This window comes from Strix aluco, chromosome 21 (genome assembly GCF_031877795.1).
Source record: "Strix aluco isolate bStrAlu1 chromosome 21, bStrAlu1.hap1, whole genome shotgun sequence".
Taxonomy (NCBI): Eukaryota; Metazoa; Chordata; class Aves; order Strigiformes; family Strigidae; genus Strix; species Strix aluco.
Window position 1 is genome coordinate 6,687,393 of NC_133951.1, and position 15,438 is coordinate 6,702,830.

Sequence of the window (15,438 nt, forward strand, 5' to 3'; positions counted from 1 at the left end):
AAGAGTCCTTGCCACAGTGCCACTGCAATTTTACAGTGAAGGACGGTTTAGAATGTGATCACACCTGGAAGCAGTGGAAAGGTTGGGGGGTTAAATCTGGGTGCCTGCAGAGGATGAACTTCAAAGGCCTTCTGGATCAAAATGCTGGAACACTTTGTCTGCAGAAAGCTTCACTTGAATTGCATTTGAACTGTTACCAAAAAAATTCCAAATCCAAAACCCAACCTGCACAGGGCTGCACACTTCAAGTCCTTCACTTCCTAGAGACTGTGGTAAAAATTGCATTCAGGTCTGCTGTTATGGAGATCAACAGAAGGTTTGCTACTGATTTTAACTGGCAGATACATGTGGTAGACAGAATTGTCTCTACTGTACTTGGTGAGAAAAAAAATTGTCTATTGAGGGCATTCTCCACACATCTTGTTCAACCAACCTTTAAATAAGCTTTTGTGCACTCCACTATTCAATCAAACTCAGGATAAATTTGAATCATTTCTGTCTGTGCTGATTATAGACGTCTAATTCTGTAATTGCAAGGTTCCACCCAGTGGTCGATGGCTTTCATGCTTCCCAAAACTCTTGTGAAAACTCTTCTAATAAAAAAAAAAATTCTGTAAAGAATAGCTTTAAAACATGTACTGTATTTTCAGCTTATATCCAATGCTCAGGTCATACTTATATTTAATGTCTTAGATGCTGCACAATGCTACCCATGACATATGCTTAAATAACATTTATTGGGTAGAGGCTGTGCAAACAGCTGGAGAGATATATAGGCAATAATATTTCCTTATAGATTTCTACCTCTTGGTTTAACTTTAAAGATAGATAATGCTCATATTCTGAACAGTACGTGTTTTTGTGAAAATCTTACTCATTTTAGTTGAGGCTTTCAGAAGTTGACAAGTTTGGGGCACTCAGCTCTCATTCATTTTGAGGTAAACAGCATGTCCAAATACTTTACACACTTTGGAAGTCTTAAGGGAGAGATGCTTCCCTTTCGAGAACATATCCACTACTCTGTGATTTGAAATAAAATCAACTGTTATATAGGCCAGGTTTCTTTGTTGTTATCTTAGCTGTTACAAGTGAAACTGATTCCAGCTCACATGATTAAGTAGGTTGGTCATATTCTGCCCTGGAGCATTTAAATAAAAAAAAAATGCAAATCAAACACCTTGTCTACAGAGCTCATACAATTAACACATCATGTTTCTGGTTTACAATGGTTAATGAAGTATCCTCATGTATCCCCACCTTAGGTCCCTCTCTGTTGGTGTCAGAAGATGGAAACTCCACACCCTTCTTCAGCAATTCTAGATAAACTTCTTTTACTTCAGTCACATCCACCATTCCTTGGAAACCTCGGGCCCATGTCTAGTTTTGAAATAACAGGAACAATAACAGTCACAGAAATGGACAGTCAGTGGGTCAGGCGAGTGCTTTGAAAACATGTGGTCCTAAAGGCAGGTCATTCCCTGCATCCACTCCAGGTAACTCCATTCAAAGCAGCAGGAACCACAAAAGCTCCAAACTGATCTCTTGCTAAGAGCAAGACCTGAGGGAGCACATACACCGACTGGGAAGGGAATATAAAAGGTGGAGGTTGATTCCAGTTCTCTCCCTTTGTTTTCCAGTCTGTGCTACTCCTGCATGAAGCAGGAGCAGCAAGAATAAAGTCTGCTTTAGGTTCCCATGAGTATGTTACAGTAGAGAAACGGGCTCCATCATTAAATATTTACCATATAGCAGACACACAAACACTTACTGTTTACTCTAGACTTACCATGATAAAGGTCAAGATTTTCTCCTGCATGTCAATTGGCAGATTGTATCTTGGATTCAGTAGTTTCACCAGCTTGTCTTTACAGAAATCTTTCTTCACAACTAAAGACTGGAACCTTGGGCCACAGTTCTCTATACACATGTCAAGCAGCTGCACACACAAAGAGCTTCTGTTACACAGATATTAGGGGAAAAAAACAACCTGACTGCTTTTGTTTAATTTGTTCCAAGGTGTTATGGGGAAGAGTACAAACAGATATGAACAGATTATTGCCAGCTATCTCACTAGAATGTCTGATGAGGTTACTACAGGGAACTACAGTAGCTTGCTGTGTGCACCATTAAACCTATGCAATACAAAATGAGATGTGTTAGCCAGAGTTGTATTGCTTTTAATCAAGTATGGTCATGCTTGTTTCCATGTCATAGTAGTTACTGAACATACGGTACCTTAACAGCATGAAATCTGTCTATAGCTTTAAAAAAAAAAAAAGGACTTGTACAGATTCAGTAATAGAATTCACTGCCTAGCACATAGGTACCCTGGGCTGACAGATTCTGAAAAGCTCTACAAGAGAAGAAAATAAGATTACTAAATGCCTCTCTTCTAACCTGCCCTGTAAGTGAGAGACTAATGAAAAAATAGAAAAGAACAAATTCAACAACACAGAGTACAATTTCTCCACACGTTTTAAAGGTCACAAAGATGTGAAACAGAATAGCGGAATTGTTCCAATTGTCAGATTCATCTTCATGAAAGAAGTCTACTTCCAAAACTCTGCTTGGAATGCTCAGAGTAGGATCTCTGCAAGTAATGCGTCTGTCCTATCAAATACAGCAGTATGTGACAATGACATAACACTCCTCCCTTGTACACCTTGAGGCGGCTGATTACAACTCCTATTTTACAGAAGAAACGTCAAAGGCTGTCACTGCATCCCAGTCACCTGCAATCAGGCCAACACAAGTCTTGATAGGAAACTGGGGTCAGTCGGATCAGGTGCAGAACCAGGAACAGAACTCATCTTGCCTGGCTCAAACCTGGGGATCGACCACAGGACTATGATGACCCATGCAGAGGAAAACAGTCGCTCCTGTGCTTTTTGCTCTTCAACCATTATCTTTACTTTCCCATCCAATTTAAGAAGGAAGATGGAAAGGTGAAAGCAAAGAGTAGAAATTAACAAAAGTTTGCAAAATTTCATGGGTTTCAAGACAAAACTTCCACTGAATCATGCAACAACAGGATACATTCTCAAAAGGATACAGATTTTACAACACTGTTGTAACCTTGATAAAAGTAGGTTAAATATACTTCCCTATTCAGAGCCGACTATATTTGACTAAGTTCAAATCATTTTAGTAACTCATTTTCTAGCCTCAGGACTTGGGGATTTTTCTCCCAGTGTGATCAGGAACTTATGGGAGAACGGGTTTAAGACCAGAAGAAAATATATTGCTGAAATGAAAACAGGGTAGAACAAAGAGACACTGGCAGACTGCTGTGCAAAAAACTAACTGAGAGATAATTACCAAAAAATCTTGGCTCGAATCATTATTTTTCATTTGAAAGAGTACATGAAACATATGCTAATAAGCTAAGTCATTTGCCTGTGCAGTACTTCAAAGATGGTCTGTGTAAAACATTCTCAACTCAGTGCATGGGAAATTTGGTATGCTACTCCCTATTATTAATTCCCTACTTAGGGGACTGAGTATTTACCCTCTGAACGAAAGTACTGAACTAATGGGCTAGATCCTCCATGCAATTATGCCAGTCCAGCCCACTCACTTAGAGCGAAACTAAGCTGGTGTAAGAAAAAGAAGAATTTGACTCAATTATTTTTAACTGGACTATTCATGAACAAACAACTTTCCTGCTAATAACACCTTTCATTAGAATTTCAATATGGTTATTTATCATTGCAAATAGCACTTCACCTTCCCAAGCAGTTCCATTGGAATTAACAGATCCAAGGTGGCCAAGTCAACCACTGCTCCACACAGCACAATGGAATCTCAATAGAAACATGTTTTAATAACAGAACTGGCAAATTAACTTCAACCAAACCATTAAACTTCCTCTAAATGACAGAGAACTGTTGGAATTGACAGAGCTGCTATGTTCCAAGCTAGCTGATAGCAGACATCCAGCTGAGATCTGCACTGAGGAAAAAGGGGGGTGAATGGCACAATCAAAGCCCTCTGGTTCACATGACAGCAACACTAAAATGATAAAAGGCATCTGAACTGAGGTGAAGACAAACTGAAAGGCAAAACCAAAAAGGGGAGAAGTTGGTGGATATAACAGAAAGTCAACTGCATTCCTTATCAATGGAGACCTCATTCAGAATTCAGTAGGACAATCTACTTATCTAAAGAAGCCAGGCACAGTCCATAAAGCTGGAATGAATGGGTGGAGTTTGTGACAGCTACTTCTCAGATCTAGGGTGAATGCAAGAAAACACAGCTGAACAGTTTGCTTCTTCATATTGCTGACTCGCAGGGAACAAGCCATTAATCCACCTCTAGGATTACACTCTGCTAAACATATACAGATGGCTATCCAGTTGAGTTTTTGAACAGCAAGACACTATTTCCAAGAGCCAGCATTTAAAAGAAACCTGTACAAGCAACTTTTTCAGCTGCCATTCATCAGTTACAGTGTAGTGGCTACATAGACTTTAACAAGATTCTGTATTTCAAAAATATTAATTTTTCAGAAGTCTTGAATTTTTAAAATTATATATATAAAAATACTGAAATATGGATTTCTTTTGCTTCCACTCAACATCCTTTTTTTTTTCCTCTTTGACCATATACACCATAAAGTATAATAAAATTGATGAGGACTCTTTGGATTGAGGAGCTGGAGGGCACTCTCACATTTTTGGTTTTTAGATCCTCTGCTTTGTGAAATGTTAATTTAACAAAGTAAAATCTGAAGGCCACATCTGCCATGCTAAAATTCTTTTTTACATCTGAAAACTTACAGATTATTAAAAGGAAAACCAGAAAAAAGCCCAAGGCAAAAAAACAAATGCCAAAATTGAAATCTAACCGATGACTTCCTTGAAAATATTTTCCAACAATGTAATGCAGAAGTGAAACAATAATTCCACCTTAAATTTGCGCCCACTGCTTTCTATGTAAGAGTGTGTGTGTAGACATGGGTACAGAGGGACACATTCAGTAAAACTACCTCTCTGTGTGCTGTTCAGTTTCTAAGACCTTACAGGCTTCAGAACTGGGGCACTACAGTAAATGCTTTGCAAAACCAAGGGAGATCTACAGAGACAACTGACCAGATGCCTCAGTGTTCACTACATAAACAGAGTTTACATATCCAAAGCCTATTAGTAATAAGAAGTCAAATAACACACGCACTTTGTTGGATTCCTGCCTAAAAATTCTAATCCTCTTCACTCCAATTGCAAAATCACCGCTGCCAAGCCTGATCTCTTGGCTTTATCAAAGACTGCATGAAGCAACTTCACGGCCTGACACACATACACCTTGATCCGCGTGACTTCACAAGCACCAGGTAACTTCAGTAGATCAGAGTCCATGAAGCCAAGCCATAGCGACACATTATACTGCTGGCACTCACCCTTCTTCCTCCAAGTAAACAAATAAGGATCTATGAGCCAGAAGGAGGAAGACACTGTTGAGATTTAACACGTCTCAGTGACGGAATCAGGGCTAACACGTGCAGTCGTGCTACCCGAGATGACGATTTTCACATTTCACTCTGTGTGTATTCTCTGGGAATAAGATCCTTAAGCAGTTTCATTAGAAAGATTAAATACCAGAATTTCAAGGCTGAGTAAATAAAAGCAGATCAAAGTACACTTCAAAAGAAAAGTCATTTGTAGATCTTAGTTGTATCTAATGTACCTAATATATCTAATGTAGGTAGGAGAGATAATTTGATGTAGTCTCAAAAGCTGGAGGACCACATTTACTGTATGAAATACAGGCAAGAACATACAGGTCATCAAAAGAGAGCCCTTAGTTTTGTAGAAAAACAATTTTGAAGAGGTAAGTGTTTTTTTAGGAGTTTAAAATTATTTCTGTTTTTTCCATTTGCAATGATTTGTTGTTCCAAACTAAGCATTTCAGAATGAGAGATGGGAACAATTTCATTAAGCAATCAAGAACATAAAACCAGAAGATACAGCACACAGAAAGACTGATTTGGGAACAAAGGAGTTAAATTCATATATGGTCAACAATGAGGTCATCAAAGGAAAGGTTTTACACATGCTAAACTGATGGCAGTACTGGTAGAAAACCAGAAAAAGGAAAGGAGCCAGAGACAGAGGGAGAGGCAAAGGATGGAAGCTGTTAGGTAACAACAAAAGCAGGAAGAGAGAGTTAGAGGAGAAGCTGGCACTTATTAAAAAACCAAAAACCAAAACCCAAAAGATTAAGGAACTCAGGGAGAAGAAATCCCCAGTCAGAAAACAGAAGCTGGGCCAAAAGGATGTGATTGCCCGGCAGGCCCAGTTACCTGCGTACATGCGAGTGGGTGAGGACAGACATGGAGAAAAGGGCCTGGAATAGCAGAGACTGTGAGAAAGTGTTGAACTATAAGCCCAACCGAAACCTGGTACACACTCCACCTGCGAGCAAATACAATGAGCTTCCAGGTCAACGTGATAAAGTTCTTCCTTGGATACACCTGAAACAAGATCCTTCTCCCGCTTTCATGTTCTTAAGAGCTAAACTATGTCACCTTGGGTATATCTGCAGAGTAAATAACCAGAGAAAGGCTCCTAAATCTAAGCACTGTGTTATCATAACTCCAGGTGACTCTGTCAGATATTCAGAAAGGACCAAGGTGCACAAAGACTGTAGGAGAAAGAAAGCAGATCTGATACAGGGATTGCAATTACAGTGGAAACCAAGTGCTTCTGTTATGCAAAGGCATAGAACACACAAAAAGGTGACTCATGAGACAGTGGAGGAGGAAGACAGGAAAGAAGTGAGGAAATGGAATGAGCTGAAGGTATACATTGGTATGTTTAACACATTTATCTGCAGCTCTAACTTGTCAGGAGACACCTGGGCAATTGCTAAGTGACCTACAATTTGACACTATCAATCACCTACCCTCCTTAATCACTTCTCAGCACATATCGATATAGATAATTTTGCATAACAAATACCAAGCCCATGAGTAATACTACTTAGTGTAATCCAGACAGGCCTCTACAACCTCAAATAAGGAAACAGTGAAGAAAACACTTCTAGACAAATAATGAACGACACAAATCCCCAAAAACTTAGAATAAGAATGGTATGATTCACAACTGCACTATTGTTAGCCAAGAGTAATTCAAGTCAGGAACTCTGGACTTACAACAGTGTTAGTAACTTCCTGCTACAGCCTACAAAACTGTATTAACATGCTCCAGTAAACCTTAAATTGACTGAAATCCCAACACTTCTCCAAACTCTGGGATAGCTCAGAAACCATGAGATTCTGGAGGCCAGGTTATCTCAAATGAGGGTATCTTGAGCCACTCCAGCCTTTAGTCTAACATCTGAATCTTACGCAGCTTACCCTGTGTCTTGTTCCCTTGCTTAACTCACCATGGTTACCCTTTCATTGAAGTTTCTCATGTATACGTGGTAACACTTACCTTTACAAAACAGGTATTGCACATTCCATGATGCTGCATACCACGCTTAGTTTAACTAAGATCAGTACCACAAGGTGAGTAATAGAATGGTCAAATATAGCTTCTGTGTAACATCCCAACCTCTGCATCTTTCACAAACAGGTGGGGCACTCACAGAGGGACAGTCACTGGAGTAAATAAGAACTATACTACTTTTACACAGTACACATTTAAAAAAACCAAAAAACAAAAAACACAACAATGGATTTAAGAATATGCATCATCCAGGGCTCTATTGAACGCCAGTAGACCATCCGATCTGCACTGGGGTAGTGGTGTACACACAAAGACAGAAAACATCATGGAGTTGTGTCAGTGATAATTTGCATGCCACCTTATCGTTTAAGATGTTTTCCTTCTTAGTGTCTAATTAATATAAACATAGCTGTACTTACAGACAGGGTAAGCCTGATCTCCTTATGGTTACAGTTTTTGGAAAGCTTTTTCTTTAGCGCTTTAACTGCATCTTTAGGCCTGTGACATGAAATTAAGTAGAAGAAGTTACCAGTGAAGTCAGACTGTTTTTCTAGTTCATAACTTCATCCAAGAACCAAGAATACTGGCCTGAGATATAGGACCAAATTCATCCCTGTATTTACACCCACATAAAACTAGAGCAATTGCCCCATTGATTTCAGCAAAATCACTTCAGCATTGAGCTAGAGTAACAAAGCAGTGAATCAGGTTTGTTACTGCAGACTGCATTACTCCAGAGACTTGTGCAGAGAAATAAAGTTATTCTCCTCTGGAAATCTCCTCCAAAATTATATTATTTTGCTGCTGTACAATAGATTTATTTATCTAGCTTTTATTGCTATGAAAGGGAGTAACAATTGCCAGCTGTACCAAGAGTTGACTGGTACTTATTTTTCATGTATGATGCAATTAAAAAATATTCTCCTGGGAGTGCTGTCAGGAGTAGGGGTGTCTTGGCTAACTTCCAATCTTATAATTGCAGGATGCTTTTAACTCATCTGAGTAATGACCATGTATGGATGGACTACCCATTCCACCCTAAAGATAGTGGCAGTTCTAGCCCAGTCATTTTGATTTCTATATATACATCCCGTATCTTTTAACCATCTATGTAGGAGGAAGAGGGTGGATGATGGTATCAAGCTTATCACATATGGGAAACAGTTTTGCCTGATTAATATTGACTATCTACAGCACACAATTATAAGGGCCAGCTCAATGCTCATGATCACAAAAACAAGATGTCCTAAAGTCTCTTCAGGAGCTCTCTAGAATCTAAAATGGAGCAATAGGCATAAATACAATGTTTCAATAAGAAAAAAAGAAAACTATGTTGAAAATATTTCAAAGTCAATGAAATTAAATAGGTATTTACCATCACTGCATTTTTCAGTTTGAAGTGTTGTTGACTTCATCAGAAAAAAAGAAGAGACTTCTCTATTTTTCTTAATCCTGTGTCATACCCAGTCATACCAGCAGAGCATCAAGAGATGGACAGGAGTACGAGAACAGAGAAGAAAACTTTCCCTTGCAGAAAGCTGTACTACTACTACTATTCCACTCCTGCTTCTTCCTTCTCTCACTGAAGCATCTGGAAATGCTCTGGTCAGGAGCTGGATACTGCATTAAAATAACCATTTGCCTAATTAGATACAGCAGTTCTGCTGTTCCTAGCATCCTGTTACACACTGTGACTAGTAGTAGTTGCCTAGGAGGAAGTTACAAGGAGTTCCTCTGTAAGCATAAGCTGTGCACAAGAGGAAATAGTTTATTTAAAAAAGCTCTGTTGCATAGAAGCTCTGCATAAAAACTAACGCTGAGGGTCACAGCACGCTGCTGCTTACGCCAGTGACCAGAAGGGAGTTATTACTGACCTTCCATGCTTTAACAGCCACGGGTGAGAGTGTGGGATCCAAAAAAATGAAAGGAAAAAAAAGCTGATATAAAAAAAGCCCATACTTGTGCAGAAACTACGGCATAATTCTCCCGGAGAAAGCTCTCCAGTCTGTGTTAAAATATGCCACTGCCAGCAGTGAGTTCTTGCAATGCAACGCTGAAGCAAATCTTGCATGAGAACAAATTTCCTTCTCCTTTTACAGGTGGGAACAAGGAAGCACAAAGCAGCAAGTGGCTGAGCAAACCAGAACGTGGCTGTTCAGAGCTGTCCCGAGAGCCGTGGGTACATCCTTTACGTGAGGGATCCTACTGCACAGAAACCCAGCCACTGCTCCACTCCTGCTGTGATGCAGGTTGGCTGAGAAGTTGCATAGTGGGGAACGCCAATAAAAAGTTAAAAGCACAGAGTTTTAAACAGCCTTGTAGGCAAGCAAGGTCTTTTTCCAGGCTGGGTTTTGCAGAGCAAAGGGGTCCCCATTTAGGCTGACACGCGGTACAGGTTATACAGAACACATCAGAGAAACTCACGTTATCCCCTTCCTGCAGCACGTGCCAGCGGGAAGAGCCTCCGGGTCCAGTCCCTGCGAGCCCTGATGGCTGAGCAAGGCGCCCCGAGACCGGCAGAACTCTGCCCAGGACCCGACGGTCCCTGCTCCTGCTGCTATTTCGTTTTGGGTAATTTTACATCCGCGTCGTTCGCCGCCTGCTCGATTTTGCCCTGCCCTGGAGCGGCGCTGGTGCAAACCCCGGCTGTTCTCCTTTCCCGCCCGTGAAGGGGGCAGGTGCCGGCCCTGCCGCTCCCTCTGACACCGGGGCGCCCCCGCCGACCCGCAGCCCCCTGCCCCGCTCACCCCTCCTCCGTGGCGTTGATCACGTCGCAGATGTGCATGAACTGTCCCCACTCCTCGCTCTGCAGCGCTCCGAACGTCGCCCGCTCTGAAAGGCCAAGGGGAGCCCGTACAGCCGGCCGGGCAGCGCGGGAGGCTCCGGCCCGCCGCACCCCTCACGGCCCGCGCAGCCAGGCGGGACGCGGCGCCCCCCGGCTCCCCTCAGGCAGACTGCGGGGCAGGGCGGGGCGGGACGCGGCGCCCCCTCGGTACTCACCGACCAGGCTGCCCACGGCGGTGCCGAAAGGGTCCTTCGGAGCCTTCCCGAAAGCCATGGCCCCTACCGGCGGAGTCGCGCGGCCTCTGAGGGGCGGCTGCCCCGTCCCGTCCCGTCCCGCCGGATCCGGCCGCTCCCCTCCCGCCCCGCTGGTCGCTCCCTTCCTGGGCCTGGGGCGGAGCCGCCTCCAGGTGCCGTTGCGGCTCCTCGTTGCTGATCCCGGCCGGGCAGCACCGCCCCGCGCCGCCCCCGCGGGCCTAGGGCTCCCCGCGGCACCTGCGCGGCCGCTCCGCTCCAGTCCCCGCGGAGCGGCGGGGGAAGCGCCAGCGCGGTGACCGGCACAGCCCCGCTCGGCCGCGGGCCGGGGTCGGGCCTCGAGCGGGGCCCCCGCGGAGGGGCTGCGGGGGCTCCCGGCTGTGCCTCCGGCCGGGTCAGCCTCGCACCCAGAGCGACCCACCACGGGCCTCCACGCGGGATCACACCGCCACGGCCTCCTGCTCCTGGGCCAGCACTTAACGTGTGACGGGACCCCCGCCTAGCACAGGGGTCCCTAAGCCATCTCCTAAATGGGGCTTAACAGCTGGAACCGCGAGGAACTTGGCACTTCGTAAGGAAAAACTCACAGCACCTGGGTCCAACCTGCCCAGGGGCTCCAAGCTGTCTGTTGGCACCCGTGACTTGGAAACCTACGTCAACTTCAGCGGAAAGGGAAAAAAAAATCCCTGCTTTGCAGCACTCAGCCCCACGGATCTGTTCAGCACAGACCACCGATGGTGATTTTGTCTTTTCAGGTAGTTTGAAGAATTTTTAATAGCAGGACTGACTTTAAAGGATTAGCTTTATGATCTAAGTGTTAAGATCTTCAGGTACGAGACAGAAAATCAGGCTTTTCAAATGCAGCAAAATAGACTGTGCACTTTTAAACTGATACCTGATGTAATTTGCTGGTTAAATTGATTACATGCAATTCATTCATTTTAAAAGAAGACTGCAAATGCAGCAAGAGTGACAACTTCTGCTACACCATACTGCACACTACGTGCGGACACATTTCAAACTTAAGCATCCACACCATGAAGTCACCAGGGCTGACCACTGCTCCTGCAACATTCATATGTGTTTTCTCAAACCCATATCTTCTTTTCTGTTTCACAGATTTAACCGAAACAGATGCCCAGATCTCAAAGAAGCAGGGAAAAAAAAAAAACCCAAACAACCAGTGCATGTAAGTTACATACATAAAGTCATCCGTTGTGTTATATAGGAACCACTAACATGTTCGTCTCGCCACATACACGTTTCCACATGTGGGACTTCCTTGCTACAATTACTATCAATTACTTCCATTGTGTCACTTCACAAGTCTGACTATCTCAGACCTATACAATACTTGGGAACGAATGTGGCATGAATGAAAATTAAAGCCTCGGCTGTAATTTTTGTTGACTGAGAGTTGTAATTATTTCAGAATCAAACAAATATGGAATCATATTAACTAGCATTTGAGTACAGCTTAATCAGGCATACAGTCAGAACATGATATAACCAAATAAATTATTTGCCTGACATTAGAATTTCATGAATTAACAAAGCTCTATTTGCACTGATGCTGATCTTCCTCGATAAACTCCCTTTACTTTCTTTGTATTTTGTATAACTCCATGGCCCCATCTACTGGATGGCTTCACCGTAAAGGCTGGAGAAGAACATTTTTGCGTACCTGCAAGTATTTCTACAAAAAGCAAGTTATTACAAGAACTTTTAGGCAGGTTTATAATGCACAATAAATGTAGGAGCTGAGTCTTTTTCTTACTCTTTCTATAGTAAATGGGTGGAGTTCACGATACAGCTTGCTGAGGTTCCATTTGAGACTGTTTCTAATGAACGCGTCTCAATTTTCCCCACTTCTGTTAGTCTTGTCATTTGCTTATACACAAGACATCATCTGTCAAAACAGGAGTTTATTTATTCTTGGTTGCAGAATTTTGAAAGACATCCTTTAAACTTTGGTGTTTATTTCATTTGCTCTTTAACACTGAAACTGAAATAAGGGCCTATTTAAATGAGCCCTTGTTAAACCTGCGATGCGAATTAGGTCTTGTTTCAGAGAGCATATTTTATTGAGCTAGTCAGGGGCAAAAAAAATCTGATGAAGCCTTTTTTCATTGGAATTTACTGATTAAACTTATTGAAATCAGCTACTGGTCTACATCTATGAACTCCTGGCGGGCTTTAGGTTCTGCTTGAAACAAGTCTGCCTGACCCTTCAGCCTTCTCCGGACTGGAGTCTTTGGTATTTATGCGTCGGTGGTCAAGAGTCCCAGGACAGCCCTACTGCACTCCTTGCAATTTTACTGTTGTTGCAGATATAGTATTATACTTAAATATTACTATTAAGAGACATTTTCTGTCTTTTGCAAGCATACATAGTATGTTATAAAAAGAGAGAAAGAAGAGGCTAAATAATTTCTGTTTGCAAAATGTTTTGAAACAAAAGTGTTCAGTTTATGTCTGCCTGAAGCTAACATGTATTATACCAACATAAGCAGGCTTGTCAATGTAATTTTATTTGTACTAGAGATTTTGCTGATGTTGCTATGTCAATTACAAATACAAAATCACATCCCTAATTGCTATAGCTATGCAGAGAATTCTGCAATCTAGTTTTGCTGGTTTTAAAGTTCAGAGTTATATATCATTAATTTAGTTTTTTAAAAACCACACCTTTACCTTATTTACTCTTCAGTCCTATTTTCAAGGAATCACACACACAGCACATTGAGGGAAATACTTAAAACAGCTATCATATTCATAAACTGATTTATGATTTATTTATGACTTGTACATGATGTTATTCGTTATATGAAAATTATAAACCAATGGTGGTGATTTCTGGTTTAGTTTAAAAACAAGAGAGATTCTTAAAAGATCATTATTCAGCAGAGATTGACTGAGGAGTTGCAAAGTATTCCCTCCTCCATCTCCCAGGAGCTGTATTTACTCTCAGAGTCTTCACCAGAAGTCTATTTTAGTGTGATTCTTGTTATCGAGTACAACAAAGATACAATCAGCGGGATCCTCGCTGTAGCTCATTAGACCAGATGCTGGTTACGGCCTGTGCTGGTAGCTCAACTTGAACAAACAGCTAGAGGGCTAAATCAAATCCCTTCTGCATCATCTCCATTAGCTCATTGCCCTCAGATAACAGCAAACCTAATCAGGAGCTGTTTGAGCAAATTAAATTAATGTTTGGGACCCGGTCTCACTAAGAACACAGAGCTGTCCCCAAATATCTACTGAAGTAATTACTATTTTATTTTTTAAAGGCAACATACTTAATTTGCCTGTGTAGAAAAGAGGAACAAATATCGCAGTGAAGGCGGGAGGTGTCCGTAGCCTGCAGAGGGCAATCTTGTTCAACGGATCTCCTCATTTTTCACGCGGTGGCTACTCGAGGTGAAGGATGGTTTATCGAAAAGGCAATTCCCTCTCAGCCATATTGGCTTTTCTCATATACACACTGTGGTTCAGGTGCAGCTCTCTAGCATTATAAGGCTTTCTTGTCATTTGAAAATTTTAAAAAAAGATTGTACATGCAATGTAAAGCTCTCCAAAGGCAGAAGAAGGTAGGGGATGTGGTATTTTTCCACACTGAACAAGTGGATGACAGTCAGGTTTTCTCACTCTCTGTTTTGTGCCTCATTTCCTGGACCACACAGCCTCAGCACACTGTCTCTGCGCTGGGACTTCCATGTGAAGTCAGACAAATCTGTATTTCTCCCCCTTCTAGAACACAGAATTCCAAGTGAAAAACTTTTTTTTTTTTTTTTAAATAACACTATGGGACTTACAGCTAATTTGAAACTAAAACCATGTGTACCGGAGTGTAAAATCTTTCAGAAATATGTATTTTACAGCTCTTAACCTTTTTTTTTTTTTTTTTTTTTTTTTTTTTTAAATGAGATATTGCACATTACCTCCCTCTGAGATTCTACTCTCATGCTGTGGTGTTAATCCAAACACTTTCTTGCCTCTCCTCCCTTTCCTTTCAGGAATCCTCCTTTTTCGCTGGATCAAGACTGGAGATAAATATTCTGTTGTATATTTAGGAAATCTACCAATGCCTTTTCTCAAGTTCACCTTCTCAGAGACAAAGATGCATCATCCAGTTCCCTCAGCATCTCTCCAAAGGCATATTTTCCTGCAATGGATTCTAGATTTATAAAGAAATTATATACTGCAGAACATTGTGAGTCTTGACTCAACTTTCCTGTATGAGGTTAATTATTAAATATACCTTATCCACTGGAAGGTAGAATCCTTTGCTTGAATCTCACAGGAAGACTTAAGAAGAAATAATAAACTCCCTGAATCTTAAATTACAGGAATTGTAGGTAGTTTTCCCATGAACGGGATGTGACTGCTGTATATATACTGCTGTGTAAAGAGCAAGCTCAAAATGGAAGATAAGGTATGAACTCGGTAATTCAGATTTACGGCAAGCCAGTATATGAGAACCTGGGAACTCTTCTATCATCTTGCCTGCAAAGGAAAATGGCAAATAAGTGGTTCACTTAAGCTGACAATGAAGAATATATGAATTGGCCGAACATCTCGTTACATTAAAGGCTATTTAAAGAAGTTTCTTTCATAGGAGATCCCTTGTGAATTTGGACCGTAGTAAAACACAATTGTCCAATTAAAACAGGAATGACTTCTGAGTTATCATGACACTTTTTTTTTCTCTGTGGTACACAGCAGGACATTCAGATTATATATGGTATACATTACTGTGTGCTACAAGTTTAGTTCAATTTTGTTTTCAAATTATTGAAGTTCATTATAAAAAATCTTTCGTATCTCATTCAGCTGCAAGACAAATTTTTTTGCCTTTCAATGAACAAGCTTGGAAAATTCTGTGATGTTAATTGGTGTGCTTTCTAAAATTAAAAAAATACTTGACAAATAATGAGGTCTTCAGATAGATGTT

General features: G+C 41.5%; 1 protein-coding gene and 1 long non-coding RNA gene across 18 annotated transcripts in view; one reads left to right on the forward strand and one right to left on the reverse strand.

The window, feature by feature from the left end:
• Positions 1-15,438, reverse strand: part of TOM1L1 (target of myb1 like 1 membrane trafficking protein) — a 158,880-nt gene that overhangs the window by 13,741 nt on the left and 129,701 nt on the right. For 12 of the 17 annotated variants that reach the window (XM_074847047.1, XM_074847055.1, XM_074847046.1 and 9 more), the window contains 3 exons: positions 7,868-7,946; positions 1,787-1,936; positions 1,258-1,377 (listed from right to left, as the gene is read on the reverse strand). In XM_074847047.1, coding sequence (XP_074703148.1) covers positions 1,258-1,377; positions 1,787-1,936; positions 7,868-7,946 — 349 coding nt within the window. Of the gene's footprint in view, positions 1-1,257; positions 1,378-1,786; positions 1,937-2,732; positions 2,752-7,433; positions 7,529-7,867; positions 7,947-10,195; positions 10,281-10,448; positions 10,582-15,438 lie in introns of those variants that run through there. The other 5 variants (XM_074847060.1, XM_074847059.1, XM_074847044.1 and 2 more) reach the window with 4 other exon arrangements.
• Positions 10,783-15,155, forward strand: LOC141932944 (uncharacterized). The gene is made up of 3 exons (XR_012625965.1): positions 10,783-11,239; positions 11,604-11,673; positions 14,501-15,155. It is a non-coding gene; the product is annotated as an uncharacterized LOC141932944 (long non-coding RNA).